This window comes from Cinclus cinclus, chromosome 3, assembly GCF_963662255.1.
Source record: "Cinclus cinclus chromosome 3, bCinCin1.1, whole genome shotgun sequence".
NCBI lineage: Eukaryota > Metazoa > Chordata > Aves > Passeriformes > Cinclidae > Cinclus > Cinclus cinclus.
The window spans coordinates 23,187,457-23,197,794 of record NC_085048.1 but is presented as its reverse complement, the minus strand read 5'-3'; the positions used below and the strand labels follow the sequence as shown (position 1 = coordinate 23,197,794).

The following is a 10,338-nucleotide window of genomic DNA, read 5'->3' as shown; positions in this document are numbered from 1 at the left end:
TTTATTGATATCAAATGCTTGGCAAAACATGAAAACAAAGGCATATGGAGGCAAAGAACTATTTCTAGGGTACGGAATTTGTTAATCTGGGAAAAGAAAAATGCAGTGTTAGTACTGTCAGCATGTAACTTATTGGAGAAGACATATTCTACATGAAAAGAAGCTCAGAGTAAGAGCTGTGGCAGATAAGAAAGAGAAGACTCGCAGCACCACTTACCCTTTAAGGAAATAGATTTGTTACAAGTTTCCATTCTTAAATATAAAGCTTGTAGGTGAATTGGATTTTTAAGGTCTCTCAGCAATGATTTTGCAGAGCTGTTTATTTTTGTCTATAAATAGGTATTTCAAACCTTGTGAATGATCATACCAACTACTCACAAGATGGTTACAAATGCATTATGTCTTGAGAGCAAAGTGTTGTGAGAGAAAGGTGCAGTCTCTGGCAAGGCAGAGGTGGTTTATTTCTATACATTTAGGATAGAAACAGAGCAACAGAGATACTCAGGTTCCATTGAATTCCAAATAAAAATATTTGCAACAGACAGTAAGAGCCTTGTGAAGTGGCCTGATGCAACAGAGAAGCAGCTGCTTAGAAGGAAATTGTTCCAACAACTGTCAGTAACTAGATCTGCTGCTTAATAGTCTGTGACATGAGTGGAAAAAAAGTATGAAAAAAATATAGGACAGCAAAACCTGAGGGAGGAAACAGAAGAATACCATTTTCCAAAATAGCTCAGTGAAGTGACATTTCTGAAAGTCAAGTTAGGAGACAGATGATATTGGACTTAATTGCCTGAAATCTCCATGAATACTTGTGACAGAGCAAGAAATGTCAGTGTTGGGATAAATCACAATCTGAAGAATTGCGCTCCTCTCCCCTGTAGGTGTAGTAATTGCACCACTTAATTAGCATCTTGTCTTCACTCAGACTCGGGATTAAAAATTCAAAGGAGATGAATTTTCTCATTGTTTATTAAATCTTATCTAAAGCACAGAGAGTTCTGCAACACTTCTAGCTACCAGCTAAAAGCTAGCAAAATGGAGGTGAACCTAGCTAGTTACAAGGTCTTTTAAAGCCAGACAGTTCAATATAGATCTAACACCTATATTATCTGTACTTCTGAACCAATAACCAAACTCATGTGACCCACAGTGCAGGACTAACTATCCAACCACAAACTACTACCTGAAATCAAGAAGAAGAAGGAAGAAGACAGAAAAAGAAACACCCAAAACCCTCCATCCTGTCCCTTACCTATTACTGTGTTCTAAAACATTCAAATTCACAACCCTTCACTATGTGACATCACATACTTCTATTTTAACTACACCCCCGTGCCTCTAACTCCATCATCCAAACTTAGAAGCCTTCTCCAAGGCCTCAAGGCCAAAGCTCTCCTGGGGTCAGTGTCAGAAAGCACAGAAAGCTCAAAACTCCCAGGTTTCTTGAGTTTCAACACTCTACCTCTGAGGGAAGGCTGAAGGCACTGGCTTCATTTAAACTTTGAACTCCCTCAGTTGAGACATTTTGAGTAGTTCAGATGTAACTGAAGGGCATGCTGAGGGATTCCTCCTGAGTTTGGACCTATGGGAAGGAGGCTGGACAGCTAGACCAGATGGGGGTGTCTACGAAGTTAGCGAGATGAGTTTTCCCCAGTTGCCTACACTATTGTTAACTGTCAGGCTTGAACTCATGTTTTCCTACCAGGTGGTCACTAGGCCCAGGATCTCTCCTAGAATTTATCAGGGGCAGGCCTATAAATGGTAAATCCAGACAAGCTACCTCAGAGGGAGTTTGAGTTTGTGAAACTGCCTGATGCACCTTGGTGCGTGTGTCACTGCATGAAGAGCTTCAATCTACTCCTGCATTATCCTGGATTCTGTGTCATAAGTCATATGTGTCCAAAAGCATGGGAAACACTGTTTTCAGCAGTGTCAGAGGCTGGACAGAAGACCTTCCCAAACTGTAAGGAGAAGGCAGAGCGACATAGAGCCCTAACCAGGATGGGGTGCTACAAGAGGTGCTCTCAGTCAGGGGTCCCCTTTTGTGAAGCCTGGCTCCCCCTTATGTGCCATATGGGCTAGAATGTTCCACCTGGGGACTAAGAACCTCCTAAAAGACAATCCATTGCAGTGGTTAACTCTTTTGATACCCTGTCCTTCTGTGGTTCTCTCTCTAAATAAATGATTAAGCTTATTTTGTTGTCAAGTGTGGAACATATTGATGTAACAAGTACCAGCAGTGAGGACTGATAGGATGAGGATCATTTTCAGCTACCAAGCAATGAAGTATGCATACAGGAAGGACATGGAGACAGCCTGCTGTACTGTAACAGCACCTGATGGCTACATAAACATCAACCACGTAGATTAGATAGGCAGGATGGTGCATGGGAATGCATGCTGTATTGACTTTCTGAAATGCATTCAGTTGTTCAAAGAAAGCAGTCAGGAGTGCAGAGTATAGCTGGCCCTTGGATGCCACACTTCTTTCAGTGTCTCTTACAAATGTCTTTGGTGTGTATTTTCATTGAATCATATTCAGGGAAACATTTTTCACAGTAAAAGGAAAAAAAAAAACCAACACAGATGTCCAGAGATGAAATTCATTTGAGGTGTCGTGCAGAAATGTACACTAAGTAAGGCATAGAAGCTTGTGAAAGATTCGAGCTGAATTTGTTGATGTGATTTGTGTAAAGTAGTAATATGTTAAAAATAAAAAAAACCCCAAACCCATAAAATACTGGAATAAAAGTGTGATTACCATAGCAGTTTTCTTTTAAACTGAGGGACCTCTTCAGCCATTACAATTATTTTTAACTAGCATGTTACCAAGCAAGGAAAGTAGGAAGCATATTACCATTTTGTAGTGGCACAGAAGTTTTGTTTCCAATGCTCATGATCTCTCATTTATCTTACATTTGTGCATAGTCAGCGTTAGTCAGTACTTTTTTTATGTAGGTGAGAAGTAACTAAACAGAGCTAATTGGTTTTGTTTGCTTAAGAGAGAGATTTTGAGTTTGCAGAGAACTCTTCAGAATACTCGGTGTAGGAGGGGCTACAGTGTTATATAACCTCAAGGCAGAACTGCTGAGAAGTTAGAGTTGCACTGTGCACAAGGTGAGATTTTTTTTCATTATTTTTCCCTAAAAATACAGGGTCTTGTACATGAAAATCAGTCAGTGAATGAGTTTTATAGATGAAATGTGTGTATGTACTATCTTTACTGACACGGTTATGTGCACCAAATGTTAAATTCTTAATCAGCTGCTTTTGAGGTGTACAGAAGTAAGAAAAAGAAATGTAGATCTCAGAAGTGGGGAGTGTTTCCTCTCACCACCTCCTTCCTCCTGTAGAGAAGCTGACATGTGGTTTACAAGGGGAATGTGGTCGGGTTTGCTGCTGTTAATGTTTCAGCTTTGTTGCTGGCAGCGTGTCAAGAGCTGTGAGGCTGGTCTAGGCTGGGCACTGTGTGAGTGTGTTTGGTGCTGATGTGCACGCTGGCTCTGAGTGGGGTGGGTGACAGTCTGCCTAGAAACCCCTGATGCTTTAAGTTCCTGCCTAGAAGCTGTTGCTTGAAGTTGCAGCAGAGTTGGAAGTGGACCAAGCAAGCATTGCCCTGTGGCTGTGCCTGTGGTAAAGGCAAATCTGATGTTACCAGAGGCAAAATTAATTGCCATGTCTTTGGAGGCTTGTGTAAAGAAATTACAGAAGCAGGGAGAGTTGTAAAAGAGGTTGACAGGGGGAAAGAATTCTTTCCTGGCCAGTTATAATGGAGCATGATGGGTGCTGGAGAAAGCACAGCAATTGCTGAGTTTATAGCAGGTATCCGATTAAACAGTAACCTGTATTCTGAGATAATGCCAAAATACACAGAAAGCACCCTCAGCTCTTTGGTCAGAACAGAATACTTTGGATGCAAATGCTTTTGATTCACTGACTTGGGTTCTCCGAGTGGTCCTATGGCTCTAAGTACAGAGATGGTTTTGAACAAGATAACTTTGAGAGCCAGTTTAGAGACTCAAAACTGCAAAATGTACTTTTTCATTGCAGATACTGGGGAATCAGGCACGTGGAAACATGTCTGGAAAACCCAAGCTGCATTACTTCAATGGACGAGGCCGAATGGAACCAATTCGGTGGCTACTGGCAGCAGCTGGGGTTGAGGTTTGCATCTGGTCTTTTATACTGAGATCATGTGACAAATATGTGCTTTTACTCTTCCTTGTGAAAAGTGTGACTGAGCAGCAGTTTCAAACTCTGCATTTAGTGCATTGCTGAGCAAGCCAACAGTGACCACAAACTCACCCTAAGCAGGGAGAACGTTCCTGTCTCACTTCCACACATCATGCGCAAAGCCCGCTGGCAGCACCACAAATGCTTCTCCCCTGTAGCTAGTGAAAGAAAGATTTAAAACCCCAGCAGCACAACCTGACTTCTTATCTTCTGATCACTGTGGTTATGCACCTGCAATTCTGAGTACCTTCAGTTAAATTCCAGTGTGCAAAGTAGCAATAGGTTATTATTGCTGCCACGATGTAGTTCACCTTTGCAGGTACTATATATTACAAACTACAGAGGGGTTTTGTGACATCTGACATATTCTGAGAACAAACCAGAGGCAGAGAATGGGAAGCTGTATGTTTCAAGAGCCGTGGGTTTCTGGTACCGCAATGACCAATATGTCTGACAGATATCAAACATGATATATGTTTTTAAAAAAGAAAATTCCCAAAACATTCTTTAGGCCTTCTTTACCTAAATGAGGAAGAGGCTAAAACACAGAATGACAACAAAACATTTCTTCGATCCTTCCTGCAGTTTGAAGAATCCTACCTGGAGAAAAAGGAGGATCTGACAAAGTTACAGAAGGGTAAGTTTAGATTACTTCACTTTCAAATAATAAGAGCAGAAATAATAATTAGAATTAAATTAGAATTAAATAAGAGAATTAGAATTAGAATTGAAATTAGAATTAGAATTAGAATTAGAATTAGAATTAGAATTAGAATTAGAATTAGAATCAGAATTAGAGTTAAAATTGGTATTAGAATTACTTGTTTGAGAACACCCAATAATTCTTAAGGCTCAGTGTCTTAAAAAGAAAACCTCTTAGTTGATTGTACATGAGGTCTCACAGGTGCACACTGCAGTGTGTGAGCTGGTATCATCCACCCAGTTGCTTCAATCTTCACTGAATCACAGAAGGGCTGAGATCAGAAGGGACTTCTCATGACTGTCTGCTCCACTTCCCCTCTTCAAGCAAGGCCACCTGCAGCCAGTTTCCCAGGAGCATGTCCAACTGGACTTTGAGTACATCCAAGGCTGGAGAATTTACAGCTTCTCTGGACAACCCACACAGTCAAAGAGGCTTTCTTTAAGTTCAGGTGGTTGACTCTCCTTTGATTCAGCTTGTGCCCATTGCCTTCCATCTTATAGCAATGGAGGCTTTTGTCATCAGGTCATCTTGAAATTCATTAGCATTTTAGGTTGCCTACAAAGCTATTGTTTTATAAAAGAGAGTTCCAGCTTTCTGAGTTTACCTGTATCTTGGCTGCATTCCTGCCCCCAAGGCAACTATGCACCAAGTTAGCTTCAGCTTCCATCTTTCTGAACAAGGTAATCTTGTTTCCTCCAAACGAAATTACATGTGTGTACTCTTCACGTGGCCTGTGCAAAGAAGTCAGGGCTAGGGGTAGCATTTGCAGTCCTGTTGTCCTTTAGGAATAATGACTTGGTCCCCCTGCTATAGGCTGCCTTCTCAAAAAGTATTTTGGGACACAAGCATAAAGGTAAATGCACCCTTACAAAGAGGGACATAGGTGATGAGTTATCTGAGTCAAGAAATATGATTCCATAAAGCAAAAGCTCTCACTCACTTCTGTGGTCTGATACTCTCTTTCTGGAGGTGTTTTTTTACCTCTTTCAGGACAAGGCTTCCGCAGGCTAGCAGATGATTTGCATGGCTCCAGGCTCAGTCCAAGTGATGTTTGGGTCTTGCAGGAATCCCATGGAACTCACTCACTTTTCCCACTTCATGCCTGTACAGATAAGATGCCATTTGTGAAGTCAATAAAGTAGTCACAAAGACATTTTGTGCTTTTATATTCACTCTTATTTATACATTCATTATTTTTCACACTGTGTGTGGACAGTGCTTAGAAAGTCCAGATACATATAGCAAAGCATGACAGAAACTGGCTGGACCAGATCCTTCAGTCCTTCTCATCTGTGTTAACCCCCATGAAAATCTCCTGTGTTTGAGCCACACAGTGCATGCATTTTTCAGTGTGTGACAACTAAAAAACTTCTGCATTTGGCTGATTCCTCTGATCTGAAATTTCCACAAGTTCATCGCTATAGTATGAAGTTATTAACATTTGATAAAGAAGAGGTGGTTGCATGGTGAACATTTTCCACACCTTCGAGTAAGAATGAGGAGGGTTGCCACCAAAAGGGTTGTCAGACATTGGAACACAATGTGCAGGGAAGTGGCTGAGTCACTGTTTGTAGATGTGCACTGCGGAGATGGTTTAGTGCTGAAATTGGGCATTGTAGGGTTTACAGTTGGATTTGATGACCTTAGGATGTTTTTTATCCAGCCTAAATGATTCAGATTGTAAATAAAAATAATACATATGGTTACTTTGCCTAACGCATGCTTGTGGATCTCATTCAGGGACTGAAGGTCTCCTTGTGTTATTCCCTTTCCCCTAGATGGATCCCTGCTCTTTCAGCAAGTGCCAATGGTAGAGATCGACGGGATGAAGCTGGTGCAGACCAGAGCCATTGCCAACTACATAGCAACGAAGTACAACCTCTATGGGAAGGACCTGAAGGAGAGAGCCCTGTACTGTGACAGTACCACCTTTGCTTGTTAGACCCCAGCTCACACTGTAGCTGAGTGTAGCACAAGGAGATCCCAGCTCACAGCTAGATTCAGCGGGAGAGAGCAGAGCTTTGTGCAGCATGAGATGACTGTGACTGCAGGTGATGTCTACAGCAGTGATAGCCAGCTAGGCTAGACAGGGCAAGTGAGCCCATGAATCATCAACCAGAGGTCAATGCAGTGATCAGAAGAAAGCAGTCAGGGGGGCAGATTGTCTTCCGGAGACTGCTTTTCATTTTCTCCTACAGTAGTCAGCAGCATCATTTTCTCCTCATCACATTCAGGACAATGTCTTTTAAGGAAACAAAAAAATCTTCTCTCTCTAATAACCAGAATTAGAATTAATAGCAGGTTATCAAAGGACAGGACTCCTGGGGCACATGTTTTGACCTGAGGTATTTTTGAATGTTTCAAATTAATAATCACTGGTAAACACATGTGAAGGTATTTGCTAGGTATTTGTATGGACCTGCTGTTAAACTCATCCTGTCTGATTGGATTTTTGACACAAGTTTGTCATGGCACACAAGACAATGATTTAGTCATGTTCAAAAACCCATAGTCCAGAGAAGTGTCAGTCCTAGTGAGAAGTGCAAGGGGTACAGTCTTTAGGTTTTGCCTAGGAATTTTGCATTTGTCTTTCATCCAAGGTGCTCTCTGCCTGCCCTGAGTGCAACTGCATTTCCAGGGGATCTTTGCCAGGATATGTGTGTGTGTGGGATGGAAGAGACAGGGATTTCCCAGCATCTCAGTAAGGTTGTCCCAAGAGTTTTTGTGCTGTTCAGACCTACTGTGTTTGAGCTGACCAAGTGAATCTAATCCTTTCAGGATTGATATGTACGTGGAAGGATTGTTCGATCTGAATGAGCTACTCATGATGCACGTTGTCCAACCAGCAGACCAAAAACAGCAACATTTTGCTAATATGATGGACAAGGCTGAAAATAGATACTTCCCTGTCTTTGAGAAGGTATGTGGCAAAGAGGTTGTAGCTGAATTGATATTGTTACCTTGAACTGCCACCCTGAAAGCACACAAGTTTTATGGAGGAAAACAAGAAAATCTACCACTGGAATATTAATGCTCTCATTTTAGTGGCTCTTACAGTAAGGTAGAGACAGGACAGTTCAGAGGAGACAGAATGTGCTTCAAGAAGACACTGCTAAACAGAAATGTAGAAGAGGTGATAGATTATGCCTAGCATGGCCAGTCATTGTTTGTAGTACAAGTGTTTGAAGTGCATTTCATTACTCCACAGACAACTCCATGCAGTGTGTGACCCTGGTTTGATCATATCAAGTAACGAGGGAAGACATCATCTCCTTCTGGTTCTCTGTTTCAGGTTTTGAAAGACCATGGAAAAGACTTTCTTGTTGGCAACCAGCTGAGCAGGGCAGATGTTCAATTACTTGAAATCATTTTAATGGCAGAGGAGTACAAACCAGATATACTTGCCAAATTTCCTCTCTTGCAGGTAAATGAATGGGTGGTTTGAATGGATAATGAATTGGAAAGGACCACTGATTTAAACTAGCTGAGAAGTATGGTAAAGTGGGATGGTCAGAAGTGACGTGCAAAATAATCAGATACCCTTAGAGCTTTTAGCTGGCTTCACAATAACTCATTGTTATTGTCACCTTCTGTCACTACAACCCCAAAATCATAAGAGAGGGAAGCATATAGATTTTTCTGCAGCATCAAGCCATAATGAGACTTTCAAGCATGGATGACATTGAAATGTCAGATGGTTGCAGTGATTCTTAAGCACTGTGTTGTTCTGGTTTTGTTTTGTAGAGCTTCAAAGCAAGAATAAGCAATATCCCCACAATAAAGAAATTCCTGCAGCCTGGCAGCCAGAGGAAACCTCCAACACGAGAGGAAGATATAGCCAAAGCAATAAAAATATTCCGCTCCTGAGCAGCATCCCAAGGGCACAGGAACTCTTTCACTGTTTCTGCAGATAGTAGCAAGTAAAATTAATGGAAAGAGTGAAAAAAGGTTTTTGATCTCTCTTTCCTTAGCTACATGACTGGTTGTAGCCTACTGCAGAGTCTTCAATGTAAAGCTACATGAGCCTACCAGCAGAGGATACAGTTCAGTGATTAGGATGTATAGTGGGCAACACAGGATGCCTTAAATAACTAAAGAGAATACCTGAAATAAAATTTTACTATTGACACTCAAACCCAGCTGTTCATTGATTTCTTGCTGCTACTTCTGTGCCTAAGATCTGTCTGGTTCTGTTTTTCTGGCATTCCTAAGAATTGTTGGAAAATCAGGAGAAATTATCCCAAACAGTAGGTCATGTATTCTTTCTGGGAGATGCCAGGAAAAGCCTGCAGGTTCTGGTTAGGTCAGGATGAAAGGTTTGGATTCCGCTTTCCTCTGAGCTTAACTTGGAATATGCTTGGATCAGAGGTCCTACTGCACCTCTGTTTTGTCACTAGACGTGTAAACTTTTGTACTGCAGCTTCACCAGTATTTCCTGTATCAGAATGTTTCTTGTAGCAGCTACAAGCACTTTGCAGACTCTGAGAAACAAATGCTTGTCACCAGTTTACAACTTAATGAGGGAGGAGGAATCAGGATGGTGTCAAGTGATATTTGGAATGCAGGAATACATATTGACTTACATCATATTATATTAAACCAAGTTCTTTCCAAGTTGTACTGGAGTTGTTTATTTTCATCACTTAAATCAAGCTCCACTTCTGAGGTTAGCAAGAGTGTTGAACTTGGATAAATATGTGCATTTATGCAGTGAAATGAGTTTCTGCCCAGGGCAGGAGGGTTGGAGCTAGACGGTCTTTAAAGTCCCTTCTAACTCAAACCATTCTATGACTCTGTGATATTATTTAATCCCGAAATAAACCAAGTTTGTAAATGAAGGAGCCAGTGCCCTAAAGCCAGCTAAAACCAGAGCACTGGCAATTTTCAGCTGGGCAAACATAGGGCACTGTAGCTATTGCTAAAGCCAACAGTTTCTTCACAAGAAATGCCATATAGCTGGAACTGGTTTTTGTCCTCAAGAAAGGAAATAAACCCATGCTTTTCAGCAGCAGAGCATGTACTGAAGAGAGTTGTTGCACAAGCTGCTTCCCATCCACCTCACTGAAGTGTTCAGACAACACTTGCAGCTGCTGAGTACTGTCAGAATCTCAAGCCAGAAACTTGGGCTGTGCCTACTGATTCCGTGCCAGGAGAAGCTGCAGGAATGGCTATGTGGTTTCAGGATCACCCACAGAGATCCCAGTATTCCACCACACAGAGCCAGAGCCACTGGCACAAGAAGTGCTTGGCATCCCTTGACAGGGGCTGCTGCCCCAGCCTCCCCCTGTCACAGCATCACTGCTGCCTCGGGGGCTTCCAAGCCTGTCCCCTGCCCACTGTGTCCTGGCCATGCCCCTGAGGTGCAGCTGCCTCGGAGCCAGCCCAGTGGAAATGTTGCC

General features: G+C 42.0%; 1 protein-coding gene across 4 annotated transcripts; it reads left to right on the top strand.

The window, feature by feature from the left end:
- Positions 1 to 9: 9 nt before the first annotated feature.
- On the top strand, positions 10 to 9,984 carry LOC134042424 (glutathione S-transferase-like). Of its 4 annotated transcripts, none has more exons than XM_062489726.1 (6): positions 10 to 4,167; positions 4,822 to 4,873; positions 6,718 to 6,850; positions 7,718 to 7,859; positions 8,232 to 8,363; positions 8,684 to 9,984. In XM_062489726.1, the coding sequence occupies exons 1-6, from the start codon at positions 4,081 to 4,083 to the stop codon at positions 8,804 to 8,806; spliced, it is 669 nt and encodes a 222-aa protein (XP_062345710.1). In that variant the 5' UTR covers positions 10 to 4,080; the 3' UTR covers positions 8,807 to 9,984. The 4 variants fall into 4 exon arrangements, with proteins under 4 accessions (XP_062345710.1, XP_062345709.1, XP_062345711.1 ...); XM_062489725.1 differs by having other exon boundaries at positions 10 to 4,209; XM_062489727.1 differs by lacking the exons at positions 10 to 4,167; positions 4,822 to 4,873 and having other exon boundaries at positions 6,732 to 6,855.
- Positions 9,985 to 10,338: the final 354 nt, after the last annotated feature.